The 24,911-nt window shown below is 52.1% G+C and overlaps 2 protein-coding genes across 3 annotated transcripts in view; one reads left to right on the top strand and one right to left on the bottom strand.

Annotated features, from left to right (window-relative positions):
* Positions 1 to 4,370, top strand: part of DENND2A (DENN domain containing 2A) — a 63,082-nt gene extending 58,712 nt beyond the window's left edge. For both annotated transcript variants that reach the window (XM_075503323.1, XM_075503331.1), the window contains exons 17-20: positions 626 to 743; positions 1,356 to 1,595; positions 2,650 to 2,736; positions 3,665 to 4,370. In XM_075503323.1, coding sequence (XP_075359438.1) covers positions 626 to 743; positions 1,356 to 1,595; positions 2,650 to 2,736; positions 3,665 to 3,696 — 477 coding nt within the window. In that variant the 3' untranslated portion in view covers positions 3,697 to 4,370. The remainder of the gene's footprint in view (positions 1 to 625; positions 744 to 1,355; positions 1,596 to 2,649; positions 2,737 to 3,664) is intronic.
* An 8,896-nt stretch (positions 4,371 to 13,266) lies between these two features.
* LOC142404707 (uncharacterized) overlaps positions 13,267 to 24,911 on the bottom strand; it is a 28,493-nt gene continuing 16,848 nt past the window's right edge. The window contains exons 12-19 of the mRNA XM_075491711.1: positions 23,483 to 23,549; positions 22,184 to 22,278; positions 20,407 to 20,535; positions 18,803 to 18,917; positions 17,850 to 17,987; positions 16,985 to 17,151; positions 16,457 to 16,545; positions 13,267 to 13,565 (exon numbers count right to left, since the gene is read on the bottom strand). Of these exons, the coding sequence (XP_075347826.1) occupies positions 13,370 to 13,565; positions 16,457 to 16,545; positions 16,985 to 17,151; positions 17,850 to 17,987; positions 18,803 to 18,917; positions 20,407 to 20,535; positions 22,184 to 22,278; positions 23,483 to 23,549 (996 nt within the window). The 3' untranslated portion in view covers positions 13,267 to 13,369. The remainder of the gene's footprint in view (positions 13,566 to 16,456; positions 16,546 to 16,984; positions 17,152 to 17,849; positions 17,988 to 18,802; positions 18,918 to 20,406; positions 20,536 to 22,183; positions 22,279 to 23,482; positions 23,550 to 24,911) is intronic.

Below are 24,911 nucleotides of genomic sequence, written 5' to 3'. Positions count from 1 at the left end.
CAGGGAGTAGCGTGTGGGTGAAGGCCACTCCTTCAGTGCAGTTCTGGCTTGCCAGCTGCCTTAGCTGCAGGGAAATGCTTTACCTTGCACCTCTCTTTTGGAGGTTTAAGCTAAATCACGCTGTCTCAGCCAGGGCTGGTAGGAGCTCACACACAGTCACCGGCAGTTCCATGGTCTACGGGAACTCGTTACGCCTCCGTAACACGATCAGTGCTTGAGCAGAGCTGAGCAGGGGGTTGTGCTCACCTGGCTGCACGCCAGCATTGTTCACATGTGTCCTCTTTGTGATGGTGCGAGTTCTCACAGGCAGACGGTGGGGCCACAGGTGAGCACTGCCTGGTAGCCTCTCGGATTGGACACCTGAAATTCTTCGAGAATAGGAGAATACTTGGGACAAGACACCCCCTTTCTCTTTCCTCTCGTGCTTCTTGATAGTCCTGCACTGGGAGGTGCTGGGAACGTTCCAAGCATATTACGCCTTCTCCCTCTCCCTCTTCCTCTCCTCACGGTTCATTTTTAGTGCTCCCCCTGCCGTGCTGGGGATGGGATAGGAGCTGGCGAGGAGAAGGGCAGGGGCTGGCTGTGTCCCGGCCCCAGGCCCTGAGGAGGTGGCTCTGTTTTGCAGATGGAAGATGAGGACTCCATCCTGCCCCGCAAGCTGCAGGCAGCCCTAGAGCACATTTTGGAGCAGAGGAATGAGCTGGCGAGCGACAAGGAGGAGGGCCCTGTCAATGGCAAGCAGGGTAAAGCACGGTGCCTTTCAGCTTAAAACCATGTCTCTTCCTGCCTCTTTTTCTCCTGTTGCTTCTTAGGGGAAAACTAGGCTTGTATTGAATTTAACACCACAGAAATTGGAGGTAGGTGAGGTTGAAGCTGTGTTAAATTTCCCACTGCACCAGGGACAATTCTCTTTGTGTGAAGAGAAACAATACTTATCCCTTCCTGGCTCTGTCCGTCCTTCCCTTACAGCTCCAGGGAACACCTGTATTCCTTTCGGGGGGGTCCCACAGGCTTCTCTCTGCTGCTGACCATGTGAGTGATGCAGGCTCCTTCGAGGGACTGTCCATCCGCAGAGCTGCAGGCTCGGACGCGGCCATGTGGCTCACAGGCAACTGGACTGAGACAGCTCTTTAGGGGGTAGTATAGGCATCTCCTGGTTGCAGGGGAGTCACGACAAAGCTTGGTGGCTTTCAAAGTAGTAGCAGCCTAGTATTCTTCTATGGCAAGCACTTCCTAGGGTGCTGTCTCTCTTGTGCAGCTTTTTCTGCTCAGGCTAGATCTTAAAAAGCCAGGGAGTTTGTGCCCAGGGCTTTTCCTAGCATGTCCTCACTGCTCCCTCTTTCTTTTCTCCTTAGAGACTAGCCCTTTGAATGAGGTGGTGTCCGAGGCCTTTGTCCGTTTCTTTGTGGAGATTGTCGGCCACTACTCCCTCTTCCTGACCCCCACCGAGCGAGAGGAGCGGACCCTGCAGCGCGAGGCTTTCCGCAAGTCCGTCTCCTCCAAGAGCCTCCGACGCTTCCTGGAGGTCTTCATGGAGACGCAGATGTTCGGGGGCTTCATTCAGGAGCGGGAGCTGCGGAAGCAGGGGGTCAGAGGTGAGGGGCTCTGCCTGAGCTCTGCAGTCATGGAAACTCTGCTGTTGCTCCCACGAGAGCTGGGAGGTGCTCGCCAGCTGCCAGCTCCATCCCCAGCACCGTGGCTGGAGGCTGCAGTGTCTGTGCAGGGATGCCAGAAGGGAGGTGCTAGGGCAGCGCTAGCGCAGGCTGACAGTTTGTTCTGACACCCCTGTGCGGCCTTCAAGAAGTCACTTGGAGATTTTTTTGTCTCTTGTTTCCTTATCTTCCCAAAGGGGCACATTGCCTCACAGGAGCGTGGTGAGACATACTGTTCGCACAGTGCATGGGAACCGGCTGCAGGAGAACAGGGACTTTTTGTGCATGATCTGATAGTTTCTCGTTGAGGTTGGGGTTACAGGCACGCTTCGCCACTGCAGTCAGGAACATAAGCAGTACCCTCCATGTGTGTGCCTCTTCCATTCCACGTTGAATTCCCATCAGGACCATCACAGAGGGGGTACGCTACTGGAACGACCCCTTCCCAAATCTAGAGGCTGGACTAGTTATGGCTGTTTTGGCTAATAGAAAATATGGATGCTCATGTCCTTCCCAGAGCTCCTCCTGTTTTTTCACTCCTGTTACCCCACAGTCCCAAAGGCTCTACAGGCAGCTGAAGTTTCTCATCCCTGCTGCTGCTCGGTGCTGGCTTAGCAGTTTCCTCCCAAGCACTAATAAGCAGTGGACGCTTGAATAGGTAGCTGAGTAAAAGAGCAGCGTGGTAAATCCCATGTGACAATTCCCCAGATGATCTCACTTTCTGGACTTAGCCGTGTTCGTAGCAGAATGAACGGAGGTTTTGTCTCTCCCTGTGCGAGGTACAAAAGCTCAGTCAGCCTTGCAGTGGGGAGGGAGGAGGCAGACCAAAGCTCCTGTCCCATATCTAGGCTCATCTGGTGGAGAAGGTGGGGTGAGTTGTTCCCTCTCGTGTGCAACAGTTTATTGGTAAGCCGGGACAGTATGCTTTCAGATGGGCGTTCTTACTTTTATTTATAGGGAAGCAAAATAGTAGTTGTTGACTTCTTTCTTTCTGCAGGTCTGTTTGAGGTACGGGCTCAGGAGTACCTGGAAACACTTCCCAGTGGGGAGCAGAGTGGAGTCAATAGGTTCCTGAAAGGCCTAGGTAAGGAACCAGCAAATCCCTTGGCTTCTCAGGGGGCTTGGGCTTCTTGTTACCTTCAGGTTTGGCAGCAGAGAAGCTGCTGAAGGGTGGCAGGACTCTGCTAGTGGCTGCGTGTGCTCTGAACCTTGAGTGATCAGTGCCTGGCCATGTATCCCTGCTCTGGCACGCTGTTGGCTCTGCCCTCTGGTCTGCCACTTGTCTGAAGGCTGGTGGAGAACCAAATTTTGGGCGGTGAGCTACATCTGTGTCTTCCAAAGGGTCTGAGGAGGCAATGGAGCAACCAGTGACTTTGGGATGGTGGATGCAGTTCCTGATGGGGGGATGGTGGATGCAGTTCCTGATGGGGGGAGTGACACAGTCTCCATGGCCTTCAGGTTTGCCCTGAGGGATCAGCGGTGGGAATTGCCCAGGAGTATCCTAAGGTTGAAGCCATTTTCCAGTAAGAGGAGCTAGACGAGAGCTCCAGACTGAGGTTAGAAGTCCTTGATAAGTCATTGGACACCATGACTAAGAGAGTTTGATCTTCTGGTCAGATCGCATCCCTGGCTCTCTTGCCTTTTCTTGGCCATTTAAGAGCAGCAACGTCTGTGGGGCTGGTGTGCCCTGCCTCTTACCCACACACACTCTGGCCAGGTGAGCTTAGTAATACGTTCACCTTCCAGGACTGCAAATGGGCTCTGGAACGTGTGCCTGGGGACTTGCAGGGTCCCAGTCTGCAGCGCTGCTCCCAGGGGGGTGGGCAGAGCTATGGCCTGCTCTGTAGGCACCTGCTTGAGCTTTGCAGGGCAGGTGGCTGTGGATAAGGACCCAGGGCTGGCAGCAGGGGCAATTCTCTGCATAGACTTGCTTGGCTGCTGGTGGTGGGGAGAGCAACACTTGTTTTCCCTGTCACTGTGGGGACTCCATTTTCCCTTCTCTGTCTCTCCAGGTAGCAAAATGAAATTTCTCCACAAAAAGTAAGAGCGAAGCACATCCTCGTTCCACAGAAGAGAATGGCTTTACCATTTAACAGCAATAAATCAGACTATTATCAACCGTTCCCATTCAGCCTGCTCCCAGGAGCCAACAGCCTTGGGCGAGCTGACCACAGCCGGGACGCGCTCGCACAGACGCGTGCTGCCGCAGGAAGATTTGATGGCTGCAGGGCTGCCGGGACAGGTTTCTGGATATTTACAGTACCATGCACTGGACCAAGCACTCTCCGAACTCTGCACTAGCACGTTGCAGGCATCCCAGCAGATTGGATCTCTTAGTCAATTCTTTGTTTTGTTGTATTTTTCTATTTATATTGGGGTTAGAACAATTATTAACCGATGACTCTTGCCCTGCCTCCTCTCTCCGCCTGGCGCTGCAGGAGGCCAAAGCAGGACTCCCACGGCACTGAGCAGGCAAAGCTCAGGCGTGGAGGAGGGTAGGAACAGAGATGTATGGAAATAGGTCTCTGCAAAGCGAGGACGCCGAGGGCTGCAGGGATGATGTGGACTGACCAGGAGGAGCTTCCAAGCAAGGAGAGGGGTGAGGGGGAACCACTAAACCTACTGAGGACTTGATGGGCCAGCCAGCTCCCCGGGTGGCTGTGCCAGGGGGTCCTGGCACGAGGAGAGGCCTTTCCTTACGCAGTGTAATTAAAAGTGAGTGGTATAAAAGGCGTGTGGACCCTTGGTGTTTTGGGGAGGGGGACGAGCTGTGTCTGCCCACCAGCCCACCTGGTGCCGAGCGTGAGCCGGAGAGGACATCTAGCAGCTGAGCCCTCAGCTTGGCCAAGCCCTCGGCTTCCCCGTGAGCCTCGCAGCCTGGGTGGCCTCGTTCCCTTGCCTGGCTGCTTGCAGGGGGAGCCCAAAGTGGAGCTCACCTGCAGGGTCTCACCTGGGAGACCCGCTTCCCGAAGATCAGACGGGCTCTCCTCTCCCGTCTCAGGTATTGCTGCCGGGGAGCGTGGTAGGAAGCAGGCAAGGGCAGCGTGCCGCCTGCTGCCTTCTGAGCTCCTGGTTGGGGAGGAGGTAGGACCTGCTGTTGCCCCCCTCCTGCTCGTTTCTCCTCTGTTTTGGTGGGGAGGTGTCAGGGGAGGCACATGGAGGTTGGGAGGGGGGCAGTGAGGGCTCTTTTCCAGCTGGTGCGAAAGCTGCTTTCCTTGCACCGCTTGTGAGGGCAGAGTCAAGAGCAGCTGGAGCATCCCTGGGAGAGGACGCTCTCTCTGCCCTTCGGAGAGGAAGCTCTTCTATGGGTAGCTCTTCTATGGCCTGAAGGGAAATCTCTTCCCAGCTCCCGAGGGGTTGCAGGGTGGGAGCTGCGTGCGAGTACCCCTCGCTGTGGGCGGCAGTGCTACGCTGGGCTACGCAGGGCTGCCAGAGGTTTTGAAAGTGGTCCGGGTGCCCCTGTGGTCAGCGGGCTTTCCCAGGCGAGAGGGCCTTGTTGACCAGCAGTGGGGTTCAGAGGAGCTGACCTCCACTCGGTAACAGAGGGGTAGCTGTGCGTCCTGTGCTGCTCTGTGAATCTTTTGAAGCCTGCGTTTCCAAAGTTTCCTACAGTGGCAGCCTCTTCCTTTGCTGTGCTTAAGGACAGAGGAAATGGGTTGTGATGGGTGGTGGCAGGAGCAGGCAGCTGGGTGGGTGGAGAGGTGGAGGGGTGAGTGCTTGGAGAGATGGTGCTTCGCTGGCTCCCGGTGTAATGGGGCTGTTATGTCTGTGACATGTGCCACTATCTGGGGACCAAATAAGCTGGGCAAATGGCTCCAGGTGGAGGGGGGGTTGGCCCAGATGACCTCCAGAGGTCCCTTCCCACCTCAACCCCTCTGTGGTTCTGTGGTGAGCACCATAAATGCAGGACAGCAGTTGTGCCATGCCGGGCAGGTGGGCAGCACCTGCAGCTCTACGCTCCCCGGCTCGCGTGCAGGGACAGTTGAAGCAGCGATACCAGGGTCAGAGAAGCCAACAGCATTTGTCTCCCCACCGGGGGTCAGGCTCCTGCAGGGGTGGCCAGGCGGAGGGTCTGGGGGGCTGCCCCTCGGGTATGCTGAGGAGAAGTGGCACTACTTAAAGCCTAGCCTGTCACAGGAGGTGATGGTGGCCCGCCAAAGGAAACTCTGGTGGAGTTCAAGGTGAATCAAATGGTGTGTTTTGGTTCTCTTTTAAAAAGGTGTTTTTAATGGTAGCAAAGTGGGGTTTTGCAAAGCTGGGATGCACCCACACATGCAAAGGCAGCCAGGATGCCTGCAAAGCTTTGTGGGGTGCTAATGAAGCTCATCCTGTGGCTCAGCTCAGGCATCCAGAAGCAGGTGTCCTACGTGGTCCCCCGCTGCCAAGCCTGTGCCCGGGGGCTCTGCGTTCCCCTTATCAAGTGACGTTTTCAACAGCGTGGGACTTCACCTTCCTCGGCAGGTGCCGTGGTGAGGAGCTGGGTGGGTTTCTGGGGCTGCTGATGCCGACAGGCTCCTTAGCTCAGCTTGAACTTGCACGTGAGCATGCCGAGATACTGGCAGCTTTTACTGCAACATCCTACTCGCTCAAATCCAGATGGGTTGTGAAATAGCCCCGTTTGTCTCATCTGGGGGCTGCAAGTGGGCTCCGCCAGCACGCGGCTCTGTGGCCACTCACTGCTTTCGTTAGCAGCTCTCAGGAAAGCGGGAATCAAGCCTACATAGTGTACAAAATCCAGGGGGGTGTTAAAAAACAGCGGCAGGAGAAGTGAAAGAAACATTTACAGCTGTGTCATTAAGGATTTAAAATGAAACTTGGACAGAGAGCGTTGGTCTCCAGCTGCAGGACAGCCGCCCCAGCTTTACGTCGAGCCGTGTTGTTCCGGGATGAGCAGGACCCTGCGCCCCTCAGGGCTCTGGATGCTTTGGAGGAATCCACCTGCGAAGAAAAGCCGTAAGACTGGCTGTGCGGGGCCTGACCACGGGTTCCTGTGCCCTCCCGTGGAGGCTGCCACCAGCAGACGCCCAGAGAAGACCGTGTGAACAGAGCACATATACTGGGTGCACCCTATATGTACGGTATATACTATATATACTGTATATACCCAGAACATTATACTTGTCTACTGTATGTCCCACAACCACGGGTTTCCCGCACCAGAGAGCTGGTGTCTGTGTGTTCAGTAGCCTTGGATGAGTTTCTCCTCCATGACCACGTGTATGTGGGTGTAGACAAATGTGCTGAGGCAAGATGCCAGTCCGGGGGCAGTACGGATATACCGAGGGGTACTGGAGAACCGGGACGCTTGCTCTGCGTGGTTAAATGTTAAAAGCTGTGATCTCTGCTCCCTGATGGTCCCTGGTTAATTAAGCAGCTCGCACACACCACCGTGAGCAGCTCTGAGGGGCTGGGAGCCCGTGACGCCCGGGAGAGCCATGCTTGTCAACTCCCAAGCCACCGGCTAAACCCTGTTCCCCTCCTTGGCTTCCCCACACGGGCTGTTGGCGTCCTGCAAGGGCTCAGGGGGCCGGGCAAATCCCAGCTCTTACAGATACTTCTTGGAACGTCCCATTCACTATACAGTCGTCCGTTCATCGCTGACAGTGGCCGGTGCCGGCGGGACAGGAGGGAGCCCTGTGCAGCTGAATTTAGGGGACGAGACCCTGCCCTGCGCAGGGTAGGTCCGATTTGGGTTTGGAGGGGTGTAGCCGAAGGGCTGTGCTTGCAGGTGGCTGCGTGTGGGGGCCCCCGGTGCCAGTGGCCAGGGGGCTTGCAACCTACCTCTCTGCCTGGAGACGGCTTTCAGGTGGCAGGTGCCGGCGGGCGGCTTGCAGGTGTAGAGCCCCAGGCAGCCGCCGCAGTCCGAGGGCTTCTGGCAGGGCCGGGACTGGATGCTGTGGCAGGAGTGCTGCAGGGGGAGGGAGAGAGGTGGCTGTGGTGCCGGCGTCCAGCCCTGCCCAGCCCTGGCCTGGGACCCCCTCCCAGACACAGCCGTGCCATCGCTCTGTGCTCATGCTGCTGAGAGCCCCGGCCCCGAGGAGCCTGTGCCATACACAGAGATGGTTTCTGCGCAGGCTTGGGCTGCCTGAGAGCAGCCTCTCATAAAGTCAGAAGGTTTCCTTTTGGGGTGTGCATGCCCCACAGCCCGTTAGTCAGTCATTTTGGGGTGACGTGAACTGCTCCGCCACGGGACCGCGCTTGCCGGCGGCTGTCGGGTCCAGCATGCTCGAGCTGACAGCGATGCAATGCCTGGGGGTGAGATGAGCTCAAAAGAGCCTCTTCATCTCTCCCAGACGGGCAGGCTTGGAGAGGCTCTCGTTAGAAAGCAAAGCCAAGTGGCAGAAGATTACACGATATACTGGGATGAGCATTTGCTGCTGGATGTTTGGTTTCCATTTAGAACGGTAAAATAATGCAGTAAAACCTGCAGTAGTGGGACAAGCTGCTCACCAGGCTACAGAGCAGCAGCTTCATGCAAGGAGCTGGAGAAGTGGGGGCCCAAGGAAGCAGTCGCAGGGGCAGCTCGTTACTGCTTTTGGCAGAAAGCACACGAAGCGGCTGGGCCCCATGGCTGAAGAGCTGCCGCCTGTGCGGCACAGGTGGGTGCCCCCGGCCCCCCTCCTGGGCATGGCGTTTTGGGACACACAACCAGACCTGCACTCGCCTCCTGACCTGCTCACCGCCTGCGTGCATGGCCGTCAGCTCTGCTCTAAGCCTCACCAGGTACCAGATGGGGTTTTAGGATCGTCGCTGCCCACCACCCTTGTCTGCACCACAAGCTGAACAGCGCTGTGAGGCCGTGTTCCGGCCGGCACTTTCACGCTCGGCTCATGAGGAATGGCCCGAAAGCAGCTTTTCTACCCGATGTTTGCAGGGACGTGGCACGCTCGGCAGCTGCTCCTGCTGCCCTCAGTCCTATCTGCTTTTTACATCCCCACGGTGCCACGAGGACTGCCGGGCAGCAAGGCTCTGCACGGGGGTCCTGGGGCTTGGGTGTGCACAGGGGACCCAGTTTGGAAGCTGGAGGGCTGGCTGAGCTGCTCAGGCAGGTACCGCCAACGTGAGGGCAGGCAGTAGCAGCCCATGGGACACAGTGCGGGTGCAGCAACCCTCTGCCTGGAGGGGAGGTGCCACTCCAGTCCTGCTCTCCCGAAACCCCAGCCTTGGCTGCCTGGCGTGGGTGTATAGCCAAACACCTGCAAGCGTTTGGGTGCTAAAACTGCTGGGAGCTCAGGGCATGGGGCTGTGCCGGGAGGGTGCTCTCCTTTCCCTGCATTGCAGCGTGGCAGTGCGTTTTGGGGCTGTCCTGCCTGGTTTTGGTGTCTCCGTGCTGCACGGACCTGCCAGAGCCGCTGCTGGCTCCCCGTTATAACAAGTGCCAGCGGCCAGCGACATCCTGCCCACCCTGGAGGAACCCGCGGAGCTGGGAAGGACCCGTTTCTTTGGCCCCGTCCTCTTCGTCAGCGCTCATAGCACCATTATGTGCGGCCCCTCCGTGCCCTGCAGACGGATCAGCCGAAGGGGCTCACTGAGCTGCCCGACCCCGGGGTCAGGAGCGGGGGGCTGGCGCTTTCCCTCACTCCCGGTCCCCCTGCAAACCCTCCGTGCAAACCCTCACCCTCGCTGGCCGAGGGTAAGTTGTGCTTACCGTGTCCCCGTTGAACTTCCCGTGGCCCTTCAGGTGATGGCTCAGCCCCGGGCTCCTGCTGCGGGAGGGCTGCGGTCGCAGGCTCCGGGGCTTGCCAGGGGGGTCCTGCTTGCTGCTGCCCAGGGGGGGCTTGGCCATGGCCTTGCTGGGGGACTCAGAGCTGGGAGGGACCTCTCCCACCAGCTCCCACACACCGGACGGGGGGCGGCTCCCCTCCCATCCCTGCCCGGGCAGGTTGTCCCCTCCATCTCCCGGTGGCCGAGGGTCTTCTCCATGGCCCCCAGCTCCTGGCTGCCTCTCTGGGGCACCGGCCCGGGCCCCCAGTGCCTCAGACGGTGCCGAGGCCGAGGACAGCAGCACCAGGAGGAGTGCAGCGACCGTCAGTGCTGGGCTCTTCATCCTCGGGGCCTGGCTTCGCTTGGGGTCCTCCTGCCCGGACGACGATGTTGGAGGCAGGAGCAGAGGTGGAAGCTGCCTCTCTTCCCTACCACTGGATCCAGCCGAAGTCATTTTTATAGCGCAGGGACCTACCCTGGGGGCACAGCCCTTTTCCCCCGCCCCTGCTGTGTCCCACCTCCCCGCATGCGAGCAAACCCGGCTGCTCGTGTGGGCCCCCATCCCCCTCCCTTGCAATCCCAAACGCCCCAGCACCCTCCCGCCGCAGCCACCCTGTCCCCGCTTCGTGACGGGTACGCACTGCCTGAGCGCACAGAGTGTTTGAGCTAAACCACGCTTGCAAGCAATGTCTTTGTAAAGGAGGGGGCTGTCGGTAAATGTTTGTGTGTGGGAGAGGGAGAGAGGATGTATAAGATCAAAATGGGTCCCTTTGGCCTCTGAAAAGGCAGCTGTTATATTTTCATTTTGGTTTCCTAAGGAGTTAGTGCCGATGTGATACAGCTTTGTCAGTTCTCCAGCCCACCCCTCGTGCCTTCTCAGCTCTTCGCCCAGTTTTAGCCAAATCTGATGGAAGGGCGGCAGCTCAGAGGGAAGGAGTTGCTACGAGCCTGGTGAAAGTGGTCTGGGTCGAGGGAAGACACCCACTTAATGCCTCCATCCATTGCAGTGGGAGCTCATTTCTTATTAAAAAGCAGAGCCCGCACGGGAAAGTTGTGTTTGACCAAGCTTTGGTTGGCTTTTGTGTCGTGTGAGATACCAGTGATCTGCTCCTCAGTCACGGGTCCTCGCCAGTGGGTGACCTCTATATGAAACGAAGGGTGAGTCCGTACTCCAGGCTTACTATCCATCAGGTTCAAAAACCAGCCAGCACCAAGACCCAGCTCCACTGGAAATTAGTTTTAATGAGTTTCAGTGTTCACCAAACTGTTGGCTGATTACCCACAGCGACCGCAGTTGCATCCTGTGCACATCAAGTGTGGGAGAGAGGTCATCCGTCCTCATTCCTTCCATGGGACATGCCCTTGCTCCCTAACACTTGTCCGTATTTGGCATCTCTCTTGGATGGGGAAGGGATGGCACCCTCCAACACGTCACGTCCTCCCCGTCAGCACCTTCTTGGACAAAAGGTTGCAGTCACAGTCCTGAGCATCAGGACTATCCCCTTCCCCTCAGCCCCACTTATGAGGAGGGAGGGTCAACCCCAGAGCCTTTTTCCCCCTGAGTTCTGGCTCCTTATCCACCAAATGGCAACATCTGCACGTGCACGGGGCTGCAGGAAAGATGCTTTTAGTTCAGGAATGTTCTGTGTACCTGCTGAGGAGGGACTGACAGTGCTGGCTTTGGACACAGCATTTGGGTAGGATGCAATTACCGCTTCCAGCCAGAAGATAGCTCTGAATTAAAGAGCCGGGCAGGACGGGGCAGCAGTCACGCCACTGCAGCCTCCACCGCCTCCAGCCGCTCCAAGGACAGATTTCCAGCGTGAAAAGTGTCTGTGGTGCATCATCCTGCTGGGAGGAAGGACCCTGAAGGATGTAGTGAGTGTTTTCGTGCCTGTGTAAAGCTGAGAGACAGTTCCCTCTGTCCTTCCATGGCTTCCAAGTTAAAAAAGAAAACCATTCGCTGCAGCAGGCTCTTCTGCAGCATTGCCAGCCCATTTCCCTGGGTGTGAGCAAAAGGAAGGTAGGAGGCGATGCAGGAGACCAGAGAGCTGATTTCTATATATCTGCTGCTATTATTTTCTGTATAGACAGCAAAGGTGTACTAGCAAAACACAGGTATTTTCATGCATGGCTCTTGTGATGATGAACTGGGACACCGCAGCTGGTGTAAGGCTGTACGGGAGAGGGAGGCCATTTCACAGACGCTGTACCAGAAGCCTGTGCTGGACCCTCTCTGTCCCGTCCTCCCCAGGACATCATTTCAGTGTTTGTAATTGCACAGCGGGCATTCCGCTGTGGACGGGGATGAGTTCACGTGGTCACTGGCCGTCTTACCTCTGATGTGGGGAATGGCTCAGCAGCCTCGAGCCAGCAAGCATCCCCATGAGACCCACAGAGAGGTCCCCTTCCACTTGCCCACTGCCAGCCCTTGTTACTCCCCTGTCAGCCACCGACGGTCCTGTGTAAGACTGCAAAAACAGAGGCAGAGCTGGTGTCTTCCCACCCTTGAGTTTAGTCGCTCAGGGGCTGGAAGACATCTAGAAGAGGTATCTCTGGGAGATAAGTTACACAACGGAAGAGTGAGAAGCTGATTTCCATAGCCAAGCTGGCTACATCAGCTAATTGTCAAAAGGCTGTGGACCAGACCTAATTTGTATAAAAATGATCTAAGTGTAGATGTCCTTGTTAACGAGGATGCTGGAGGGGTTAAAGGCAGAGGGATCACCATGCAGCTCTAGCCTGGATAGGGTCAAGGAAGCTCCTCTCTGTTCCTGCCTTTGCCGTGGACCCACCGTGAACTTGGCAGAGTCATTTGAGCTACACAGCTTGAGCGCCCACCTGTAAACAAGGGCTGTGCTTCCCCTCCTCCTGGGAAACAATATCATTAGCTTGAGATTCAGCAATGGTATCATGAGACTTCTCGTTCCAGGGGGAAGGGAAGGTGTGTCTGAACGTTTTGGTCCCAGCAGGCAGTGCTCTGTTAGGATCCCATGCCTGCCAGTGCTCCTCTCCAGCCGGCCACGAGTGGGAAGTTTTCTGTGTCAAGTACCCAGTGGTTTGCCAAGTGGTCAGAAATGGAGGTGTGGAGAGAGGGGTTTGCTCCAACTCTCTGGGGGGGGGTGTGCGTGACGGGGGGGGGGTGTTTGCTCTCTTTTGCTTCAGACTTGACTGAAGGAGGAGGAAGGAAGTGCTGAGTTCAGAGGAATGTGTGTGGAACAAGGGGCAGTCATCTTTTAAAGGCCCAGCTGTCCCCTGGCTACCCCTCTTCAATTAATCTTGCCTGCTTTATCCAGGGGCATTGGACTTCAGAGCAAGAAAGTGCAGTGCTTGCTGGCTGGCTTGGGAAGACTGATGAGGTTGTCCTACAGTGTTATATGCTTGCCACAGGTTGTGGTCCATGGGACCTCCGAGATAGAAACAAAGAGTGAGCAGCAAGAGAGGCTGTTGCTGCTGGGCCCACCTCAAGAGACATGGTCCTGAAGATCTGGGAGTTGGTGACAGAGGAGCTGCCATGATAATGGACAACAGTGACACAAGGTGGAGGAAGGGAAAAATCCCGCAATAGGAAATCTAGAAGGACTGGAGGTTCAGGGAAGCAGGAGGTCTGCAAGACCAGAAACCAGCTTTTCTTTACAAAAAAGAAGGTCCCTGGGTTGGGGCCTCCTTCCCTGAGGGTTTACTCAAGACCAAAACAGATGAGTGTTCCTCTTAGAGGGGGAGATGAAATAAACTCTCAACAGGCAGTAGACAGAAGAACCAAGCTGTGGTTGCTGTAACCCACCAAAAAAAAAAAAAAGAGAGGGAACACCAGCAGACAAACATGAGTGTGAACAGTGCAATACCAGTTGTCACCATTGACGCTTCACCTCCCAAAAGGTAGCATGCACCGAAAGGCTAAGTCCCCTGGTCAGCAGCCAGCTTTTGAGCTCTAAGCTCAAAACACAGCCCAGTTCCTGGAAATAGCAATGCTGGGAGTGCGAGGAGGTGATGGATGAGAAAGCCATGGTGCTCTAGTCCATCTTCCATACCTTCACCTCTGGCCAGCTCCTGCTCTTGACTTGCTCCTGGCTGACACTGGAAGTGCTGATTTCTGGGGAAATGGGCTCGTAGGAACGGAGAGACAAGCTTGCAGCAAGAAGACCCATCCGGACACAGGTATCTGTGTCATGCTTAGCAAGCATCCCTGCAAGGATTCCCGCCATTAAGCTGTGGAGAGAAAGAAAGGCAGTTTTGAACACTGGGGAACAGCTTTGACCTCGGGAACATGGCCATTCATTTGTAAGAGAATTCATTTGGACCCAAACCAACACTTACAGAAGCAGAATATGTCACACAGGAGGGGTGAGGTTATAATGAAAAGTTTCTGCTTTTTTATATTTATTTTTAAATTTGGAGTAAAAACCAGTGCTATTTATTCGCATTTTACTTGCTTCTCATCTGAGAAGTTGAGATACTTTCCCATTCCACCACATTTTCTTTTCTCCCCAGTTTTCCAGGTGAGGCAGGAGAAAAGAAAGGAGTCTAAGAAGGGAAGAATCTGTTTTTCCCTTCCTCTCTAATTATTTTGTCACTTCTCTGCTCCTTGTTGGTGCCTCATTACATTTCCTCCTGTCCCCAAAGGGGTGGATAGGAAGAGGGGTACAGTTTCCATATATATGTGAGTGGGGCAACAGAAACAGCTGGAAAAAGAAATCCAAAGCTGAAATGAGATCGTAGATTCAGATTTTTGTAAACTTTAGATGTGGTTTTCCATTTGAGATTTCCCAGTAAAAATGATGTGAGTGCTTGGAACAGCAGCGGTCACCCACAGGCCCTCACAAGGCACCGAGGAGGCCATCAGGAGAAGGGGATGACTTTGCCATCTGCCTGGCTTGCAGGGGAAGGCTCTGCTGAGGCATGGGTATGTGCATGGGAACAACTACTGTTTTTTCATAGCTAAATACAGTAATGATGCTCGGAAGCTAGGAACGGACAAAGGAGAAGTGAAAGAGAAGGGAGAAGATAATGACATCTGAGAGGAAGAAGCAAGGACAGGAAAATGTGACAGCAGGGAGCATTAATGAGCAAATCCCTGGGGAAGGGAAAAAGATCACTTTTTTTTTTTCACTCTGACTAATTACCTCAACATCTTTTTATCCATAACAAAGGCATAGAAGATTATGATTTCCATAAACCATTCAATCTCTCAACAGCTCCAGCAGTTCAGAGTAAATATTTGGGGGAGCATCCCCTAGCAATGCCGTGTGCAGGCACGCGGTGTTATGTTGTCACGGCAGCCAGGAGCAAGGAGCAAACAGCCGCTGCTCCCTGCACACACGCACGGCTCCTTGGGCAGCATCTCTGGAGCCGCAGGAGAGCTGCAGGGCCAAAGTGAGGCGTGAAGTGCCCTGGATCACTGAGTCGGGGCGCGCAGTGTCCCCTGACCAGTGCTTCAAAAGTGCGAGGGTTCCCGGGGGCTGAGCCGTGAATGTGTTACAGCCCCGGGTCATACCCTGCCGCGTAGTCCCTTGAAAGCGCCAGCAGGCTGGGCTTGGGCAACTTTACCCGTTTATATGCTGTGGAGATGGCTTGTACGTCAATGTAGTGTCCCGGCATTTCCAGCCTGTTTTGGCACTCCTAATCTGTAGAACGGGGATTTCTGCAGCCCAGCGGTGCAGCTGGGGTTACCAGGAAGGAAAACCCCAAATGAACAAGAGGACTATGAAAATTCCCACATGGACCTGGGGACTCTGGGGAATGGGATTTCCAGACCAATATTACTTCAGGAATGGAAGCAGTAATGGGCCCCTAGCTTTCAGATAGCTTTGGAAGGAAAAAACTTCAAGTACTCCTGTGTAACTCAGTGGAGGTGTTTGGCAGTGGCGCACTTTCTCTCACCTTTGGTCTTCCTTTAAATTAATCTTTTAAAAAGAGAAAGGAAACCATAAAGAAGATGTTTAGTTTACATCAGCCTCTAGAAAAAATTGTCCCGCTGTAAGGGGTAGTTGTGTACCGAGCAGATGGTGCAGAGAGGAGGCTCTGTCCCTGGAGGGGCTGGCAGAGGTTGGGCACATCTGCTAGAAGTAGTGAGCAAAGCTGAGCTTTCCTTAGGACAGGCTGGCCCTGGGAGGACCCAGCCTCCATTCCACTGCTGTTACACTCACTGCTCCGAACAACACTTTGGTCTTCTTGGAGAAGACCAGCTTGCAGCTGCAGTCAACTCATCTCAGAGGTGACTTGGGACACAAGGAGTGTGTCCTGGTGTTAAGAGGGTTAACTAGCTTGGCAGGAAGTTATCCATTGATCCTAACTCAAATGTTGAGGATGCTGTTAAGTTTCAAAAACAATTACTTTTCATTCTGCCCAGTCATAAAAGAAAAAAGAGGTGTTGCTATGTTGAGTTATTGGTAGGTAGGAGTAGAAAAATAAAAGGAAGTATCTGTCACATACAGCCTTTTGGTCTAGCCCAAGGCAATGAAAGGATAGAATCAATTATTGTAGTGTATGAAGCAAGAAGAAAAAAAAACCACCCTGACTACTACATATAGTTTGACAAGTTAACAAGGAGCATAATAAAATATTACTCGGACAGACTGAGAATTGATCAGTGTGCTAAGAATGATACCTGTCATTTCCTACTCCTATGTACAGAGTTGTGTGAACAGCTAGGCGAATTATACAGCAGACTCTTTTGAAGCATGAGCTATTGCCAGAGGCAAATGCAGAACCTGATGAAATGCTTTTACAGGGCGATTTTAGCTACTGAGTGGCAGTCCCACTTCCACTGGAGAAGCGTGGAAGTAAAGCAGTTAGTAAGACAGCTTTGATGTAAGGTGGTTTACTTTGCTTTTAGCAGCTCAGCCCGGACTACTTCAGAACTACTAAATTGGCTACATGAAAGGCTTGGAGCTTAAAGAAAAGACTGGCTTCCGAGATGCTTAGGGGGACATTTTTAGCAAGCCTTGCAAGGAATCACAGTAACCAGTCCTGTTCTTGTGTCCTTAGTGTCTGTTCCTCAAACAGCAGAATGTCGTTTGCCTTTGCAGTAGAATTTCAAAGAAATCCGATTATGGCCCTTCCCCATTTCGCTGGAGAAGACAAAGTAGTGAGCAATATACCTGTCGCCGGCTCCTGAGACGTTGACTATCTCCTCCCTGCTGATGTGGATGGCGGGGTAGTGGGTGGCACAGAGGCTGGCAGCGGCAGTCTGGGGGGGGAGAGAAGGGAAGTTAGTGGGAATTGCCCAAGCTGATACGGCCTGATGTGTCTGATGCCATCCAGACCTGCACAGATGCCAAAAAAAGAAAAGGGGAAAAAAAAAAAAAAGGCAATAATCTTTTTTCACACTTTGAAAGAGATCAGTGATTTAAATGAAGCTTCCTGAAAATGAAGCTTGCACTCATGAATATTCACGGTAAGCGCATTTAAAACTAGCTGACTATAAACACTGCTGCTAGGAGCCAGCAGTATACGGACAACTTGATTTTCTTTCAGAGCTGTGTATTCCACCCCCCCAAAACATACATTTGCCAGCAGTGATGCCACGTGTCCCAGGACTGCTGCCATGCCACCAGAAATAGCAACGGTGCTATATGGTCCCAGAAAGAAGCAACTGAGAGCTTAGAGGTTGTTTTCCATGGCCTTACCTGTTCGTGAGCTCCTGGACGAAGCGAGATGCTCCCTCCCAGGCTCTTGCCACACAGGAGGACTCCGTGAGCGCCGAGGGTCACCACCACACAGCGCAGGTGGGCCAGCAAAGGGCGGGTCAGGGCCACTGCAGTCTGGACAACATCCTCCAACCTGGATGGCAGCTCTTCAGAGAGCAGGGAGGAAAAAGTGTGGTATAAATTTAAAGGTCCTCAACTGGCCTTTTTATGGGCTGGCAGCCCATTTATGAGCACCACTACTACTATTTATGAGCGCTACTATTTATAAGCACTTCTGAAATGTGGTTGATATAATTTTTTTTCTTTAAATCACAGGAAACATGGAATTCTCCAGTGTTAGACTTCCATACTGTACCTCTATCCTATGCTGAGGAAATCACCCCTCATGGGACTAAACATGTGTCTGTAGAGATCAAAAAAACTTTCATGAAGCATGACTTCCTTGTCTTAATGCTGTTGGGTTTCCACCTGCATGTGGTGGGGTATTTAATTTCTGCAAAGGGTGTTACGGTGGGGACAGGTGCCCTCAGAGCATCATGCTTCAGAGACATGTTTACAAACCAGAGATTTTTCCTGTTTAGCTGATGAAGTGAGGCAAATGGGATCTCTGGTTTTGGACAAGAAGCCACCCCAGGCCTACTGTGCTCTTTGACAGCTCATCAGCCCGGCTGGGGCCGTACAACCCATGCAGAGATGGCTGTAAGGTGGAAGACACCAAGAGTGCTTATGAATCCCCACTGTGTTATAACCCAATCTGCTTGAAATAGGGGCTGGAGCAGAAAATGCTCTTCTCCAGGATCTAGGTTATCTCAAAGTGTGACTGACCCTTCTGAGTATTCAGTACCTGCTGGCAGAGGGTTCCCGAGGGTCCGATTTATTGCTCTTAGCTCTTGCAGGTTGGGGGAAACATATGTGAGCGCTTTCCAGTTGTCTGAGAGGAATGGCTTAGAGGCCTTGTTCTCATCTGTTGGCTCATAGCACACTTCAAAACAACATTGCAATTGGTTAGTTAATTAATTTATTAGTTGCTCATCTCTATGTCAGAGCAGGATGCAGCACAGAAGGCTTAGCGTGATCTGCACAACTGGGGTCATACATGTAATCTGTTAGAAACTTAAATACTATTTCCCCTATGCCTGGGACAAGGTCTCCCAAGGTTTCCTTTCCGGTGCTCAGCAATGACGCTGTTGCTACTGGCTCTGGAGTGATATAATCCGACTTCGGTTTTATTACTCCTCTCAGCTGGTTTTGGAGCCTCTGCCAGGTTTTAAGACCATTGCCTCCTTCTGCAGGATTTGCTTTTAAAGATGAAGGCGTAACTCCAAAGGTTTAGGAAGCCTTGTGAAGGGTCCCCAGCATACCAGGGGAGGGTGGTATGTATTTTATGGGAAGTAGGAGAGAAATCCTCTCAAAAGATGCTTTAGCATTTATTCAGAGAAGCAAACTATATTGCTGCTCAAACTGGCAGAAGCACGCACATTTGTGCTTGCCTTGAGATTAAAGACAAAGAGAGCAGCTTTCCCTGGCTCTCTGGCAGTGCCCAAGGGCTATAGCACCTACACTATGGGAAATGTGATTTAGCTGCACAATGAGAAAAACTCGGAGAAAGCAGAAATGTTTCATCCATTTGAAATAGAGTAGTAGTGTATAGAAAAGAGCGCTGAATAACACGACATGTCAGACAATAACTGGGTATCTCTAGCAAGCAGCAGTGGAGAGCTCTCAGGGTGTGTGGAGTGTCTTGGCACACACGCTCTTAGGAGCTATTGGGGCCAGGGCTGGGTGAATTCTCCTTACCTGCTAGCTGATGCTCTCTAGCTAGTTGGCAGACATACTGAATAGTGGAAAGAGGCACATTTCCATCAATGCAAACTAGCGGGGCCTGGCACAGGTTCTCCTTGAACTGGGACACCTAGTGAAAATCCAGGACACAGAGTAGAGACACCTTGAGTCATTGCAGGGGGACAAAATGATTGCTATTCAGACTCGGGATGTAGGATTTTCACTCGTATTGCAGCCCTTAGTTGCAGGCATAAGCCTAAAAGAGTGATTCCCTAAGGAAAATGGATTTTTCCATTTGTCTCATCTCCTCCCCTTCTTCTCCTTCCCCTGCTCCTTGCCATGAAGAGCTGGACTCAACTGGCAGGGCCCCTCCAGCAGAGAAAGGTAGTTGCTGGTCCTCACTAGACTACTTTGGTACCCGTGAGTCAGTCAGAGACCTACAGGGAAAGGGAATGCGGCGTTTAATGTCACCGGAGGATTCCCTGTGCTATGCCTGGCTTGACTACGCTTTTGCTTGCTGCGCGTGTCATTTAGATGTCCTCTGTGTGCAATGCCTCCTGAGACAGGTTGTACATCACAGTGTTTTACTCCTGGGTCCTACTGAATCGCATAGGGATGGGCCAGTGGAGCAGTAGGGTGGGGAGCTGCCGTTCCCTCCTTTGGCTCTCTGAGGCTGCTCAACCACTGCCTGAATGCCAGGCCAGTGCTATAGGCACTCATGCAGCATCCCTCCCATGTCTCTGCTAATCCTGGCGGAAAGAAGGGCTGCCAGAATGCACTTTGCAGCAGAAGATTGGTTCAGAGTTTCCACTGGCCACAACTGTTTCGTAAAGCTCAGGAGAATTAATCTGTCATGTAATGGTTTTCTGTGCCAAGGCTTGGGAGAGGCAGGGTGGGGATGGAAGTGGGAGCAATAACCATATTTTTCCCTAGGAGGTCTCCACCTTATGGGGATTCCACTGGTAAGTAAATTGCACTTAACTTCTATGTCACTGTCAGTCATGAAGCACAGGCTTTTGTTCTGTTGACAAAAGAATGAGTAGGGAAGGAGGGTGCAGTGATGGGGCTTTCACTGAATCAGTCCTTAATCACTGCTTCCATTAGCCCTGATGTTTTTAAGGTTTGGATGTGCTGAGCAGCAGTGCCTGTTGATAGAATTCAGCATGTAGAAGCAACAGGGATGGTGGGAAGGGGATGGAACAGGAAAACTTGCTTTAACCAATGTTCTGTCCACTTTTTTTTGTTTTTCCCTAAAGGGGGAAATACCGTTCCTGCAAGTGGACTGGATTTATTGCTGGCTTTAAGATGCCAAAAATTATAGGTTAGCTGGGACTAGTTAATGAAGAGGATTCTGGCCTACATGTCATGGGATGATAGCAGTGGTGATACTGTATGGAGCAGAAACAGATAGAAGCTCCATCTGGGTCAGCAGCAACAGAGGGCTCTGGTAGCTTGCCATGCTGCTATCTCAGTGGCCAATGTGAGGGGGTTAACTTTAGGATTTCCCGTGTTCCTCTGCACGCCCACTCCCTCCTGGTACAGCTTCACCAGTTGCCTTCTGTGACACGTCCACGCTCCTCCTCCTAAGAAAAAGCTTACAAATCAGATGGTATGCTTACATATTGCTCTGTTATCTGGTGGTGGATGTCCATATCTCCCAAGGCGATGCTGAGCTCCCCAGCACTAGTGATCACAGCACAGTAAGTGGCTGTGCTCTTCCCCTCCAGCTGAAGGACAGCGCTCATGTCCTAAAACAGGGAGGACAGTTATAAATGGAGCATGTTTCTTTTCCCTGCCACACTCAGCTCATTCTCTCTCTGCGTCCACCTGATTGGTAGCGGTGGCCCAGCTCGCTGTTCTCCCTTCAACCTCCCCTCCTCCTTGAGATAAGCAACATTTCAGAGGAATCTTGGTCTAGACAATCCTGGCAGATGGCTATTTTTTAATATTTGCAATGAAGCAAACGCCACAGGTTAAAGCAATCATTTAGTAAATGAGAATGACAGGTCTCTGCCATGCAGTTCCATAGGTTGTATCTCTATTGTAATGGGAGAGTCATCTGCAGAGTGGCTGCAGCACTGCTTGCTCCAGCCATCCATTCATCCATTCCCATAGCTTGTGTGACATTTTGATGGCCTGCTGACATGCTGGGCATGTCTTGGTGGCACGCTCCAGCTAGCGTTTATGTTCGCTACCTCACTGACTGCGCAGCCTGATTTTGAGGGTAGCCTTGGTGCCATTTTTACAGCAGTGTCGCAGACATAGCTATGAGGTGTCCTTCCTCTGTGGGTCTTTTGAATGATCTGCTTAGAGAATTCAGGGCATTTCTTGGAATATACATGTGGATGGAGAAATGCATTCCCCCCAGTAGTTCACAGGGAAGTTGGAGGTTTTAAGGAAAGGGTCCTCTCCAACACTGGTGGTAATGTGCTTTGTTACAGGCAAGGATTGCTTGGCAGCTGGCCAGTTGTCCATCTTCCCTTGGGAGACTGCTTACTTTGATAGCACAAACTGTGCTGTGCTGGGTAGAGGAGGGATTATAGACCTGCCGCTATGAAGCCTTTATAAAGCAAAAAGAGTTCATGTTCTTATTGCTTCATTTACTGAGTTGCTCTGGTAGCCAGAACTAAGGCCCCACGTGCTCTAATTGCATACCTAAGGGCACTTATATGCCTTAATGGCCCTGACCAACTTCACCTGGGATCTCCACCCACACCCGGGCTTGTCTTCAGCCCTGCCTCTTCACCATGGAGGTGCCTGATGCCCTAGGTTAGGGTTGCTCTCCTGGCTTTCTCTGCTCCCTGCTGGGGTGGTGATGATGCTCTGCTTTGCTGCCCCTGGTGAGCTCCTGCTGCTCCTGGCTCCCTGACCTCGGGGGACAAGCTGCTGCTGAAGTCGAGTATTCTTCTGATGCACAGTTGGAGAGGGGTGGATGCAGCTATGTGGAGGACCCTACTCCTCTGAACTTGGGAGGTGTCCAGTCTGTGATCTCAGTTCCAGGTTTTCTCTAACTTATGCTTTACCCAAACCAGGTTGATTTTGTCATTGCTTTGTCTGTCCTCAGGGTCAGGCCTTGCATATTTCTGGGTGTTCTTAGGCCTTCCTAGAAGTTTTCATAGTTCCTCCTGATTTACCTCTCTTTTTCCTTCAAGTGCCACTCCCTGGAGCTGAATTCAGACCCCATGCTTCAGACTCCAAACGGTACGTACATTTAGCCTGTGTTTTGAGGGGTGGCTCCTTACCTTCTAATTGTCTGTAACTAAAGGACCATTGAATTATTCCTACTCTTAGCCTGATGAAAGGTGGCCCTTACGTCTGCCAGGGTTGAGAAGACCTTTCACTCTATGTAATGTCATCACTTCCATGCTTCTGCAGTGCTATTACTGTGCAATGTACCATGTGGTGACAGTAGCGCAGGATGGACTCTGAATGTTCATCCTTCCCCATGGCTGATAAAAAGAGAGGAGTCTGTCCGAGACGGCTTAAGCAGTCTAAAAGCAAATGGAAACAAAAGATGTTAATAAATCCATCAGAGTACTGTGAACACCGTGACAGCCTATGCAGGATGAGTGTCTGTAGGAAAGCCCTCTCCTGGAAAACTTAATGCCCGTTAATCCTGGTCTAGAAGGATGTTCAAGATGAAACTCAGCCACAGCTGCTGCAAATGACTGGCTGGGGTTGAGTGGGGTGATCTACGTCTGCCTGCTGCACTGGCACTCGGAATTCTCTGGATTTTTTGGAACATCTGGGAGTAGACGGAAAAAGAAGGGGGAATAAATTTCTGCACTGCCCTGGCATCATCTCCTTTACCATCGCAGGCATGTGGGCTTTCCCACATTGCTTCTGTGCGTGGCCTTTCCTGCTGCTGGCCTTCCCACACTGCTGTTCCCACCACGCTATCTTACTAGAACCACTGAATCTGAATGGATTCATGGGAAACCCTTCCTCCTCTCCCTTCAAGTTACCACAAATTATACCTCAGCGGGTGGCATAGGTGGCTTTTTTTTGTTGTTGTTAGGTGGCTTTTTTGTCTTTTTTTGTTTGTTTGTTTTGTTTTTTTGGGTTTTTTGTTAGATTGGTGTCAGGAAGATTTGGCAAAGGTCAAAAAGCTGGAATAATCCTAAAATCTTTTTGTAATCTGTCCCTGCTAATTTCAATACCCAAACACTGGTCTGCTGCTGCTTGTGGTGGAGCACCAGGCGCAGCGTGATCCCTTCCTGTTGCCAACAACTGTAGCCCTTTCTCTTCTACAGTAATTCCAGCACCTCAGTTCCTCTCGTCTGTGGTGCATGGATGATCATCTTTGGATGAGTATCTTTGAATAAGCTTATTCCTTTCAAATTCTTGCTCAAGATATACTTCTATTGTGACTATAACCTGCCGTTAATTCAACACTGAGGGCCAGGCTGTTCAGCAGTCATTGGAGATCACTGATACTTATTTAACTTTGATTTGGCGTCACTGTGCTATATACTAGTTCACTTCATATTTGTAGACCTTTCTTTTCCTGACCCCAACTCCCTCCCCTCTTATTTCTTGGAATGGTCCCTGCCTTTTCCAGGCAGTCTGCCCACTGGTATATTGCCTAACGTGTCCCAGATATTAACAGCATTCAAGAGCTCCTGCTGCTGAAGGAATACCAAAGGACAAATCACAGCTGGCATGCACCCACAGGAAAACCCGAGCACTAGGCACCTGCCAAGTTTCTTCCAACGCCGCCAAAGGTTCGTCTCACTCTTCCAGCGTTTGTTTGCCCACCGCCCTGGAAGAATAAATCGTTAACTGGGAAAACTGGGAGGGCTGCTTGGCATAGATGCCATGTCTCCATTAATGTGTGAAGTTGATGCTGCTGAAATACAGGTCTGCAATTAGGGGGGGCAGAAGCCATCTAGCTACCAGACTGAGAGCAATGCAAGCTTCTGCAGCCCATCTACACACTTCAACCTTGATGACAAAGGCCCACTTCCTAGGAGGGCAGATCAGTTTGGTGCCCCATACATTGCTATTTTGGTCTTATTTGCTAAGACTTCTTAGAACAATGCTAACAAGTGTTTCAGTCAATACGAGCAGCCCTCTGAATTGACCTGCTCACATCAACGCTGGGAATCCAGAGCTGCTGACCCAGACCTGATGGGCCCTGCAGCTGCCTTCCAGGCTTTTTATTTATTTATTTATCTTTGAAGGTAAAGTTAGATTTGTTACCTTTGCCCGTGTTGCCTCTACTTTACTTGTGGAAGGATCTGTTTCAGTGTCTGAATACTTTTTACTCACCCTTCTCTTCCCAAACATTTCCCTCATCAAAAATATCCTTCTTTTCCACCTGTGTGGTTATAAACTCCTCTTTTGTCTCTGCCTTCCACTCCTCTGTCCATCTGTCAGTCTGTCACAAACAGCCAAATTGTCAGAACACAGGCAGTCCCTCACCCATCTCCTCCTCCTTCTAATTCTCCTGCCAGAAGAATTACCTCAGTAAATGCTCAGATCTCTTTGGGCTTCATCTGGCTATCAAATAGATTTTAAAGCTCTTGTTTCATAAAATCTTGAAACATATTTTCCATTTCTGAAGACAGCTTGCCACTGGCGGTCATAATGATCTTCACAGTTCTGGATAATTTGGAGTGTGTTGAGCATGTGGGTGGCAACCACTGAAGTATGTGCATACCTGTACACAGCAGCTCCTGGCCCAGGCTCTCTCTGCCCCATGTTAGCCCAGGTGCACCAGAATACCCCTGCACATACACATTTTTCTTGCTTGGAAACACCATGATCTAGCCTAAACAAGTAAATGTATTGCCATCCCACAGTAAGAAATATTCTGCCTCCAACCCATCACTGTTCTTGGGCATTCTCAAAACTCATACTGAAGCTCCCCAAGGACCATACTTCTTCCCCCATCTGAAGCTGTACATCTGTCCTTTACACACAATGCCTTCTTCCACATCCAGCCCTGTGACTGTAAGAGGCTGCTCTCCTATCTAAATATGCTCTTTTATTACTCTCTTCTGACCTCCAGGCTGTTTTTGTTTGCCCTGGCTCTCCCCAGTTCTGTAGTCTGTAAGACTTGGTGCTAATTCTTGATGCCTTTGCTTTTCTGTCTAGCAGTTCTTCAAGCCCTGAACTGCTC

This window comes from Mycteria americana, chromosome 1 (assembly GCF_035582795.1).
Source record: "Mycteria americana isolate JAX WOST 10 ecotype Jacksonville Zoo and Gardens chromosome 1, USCA_MyAme_1.0, whole genome shotgun sequence".
Classification (NCBI taxonomy): Eukaryota; Metazoa; Chordata; class Aves; order Ciconiiformes; family Ciconiidae; genus Mycteria; species Mycteria americana.
This window is presented reverse-complemented; position numbering and strand designations above follow the sequence as displayed.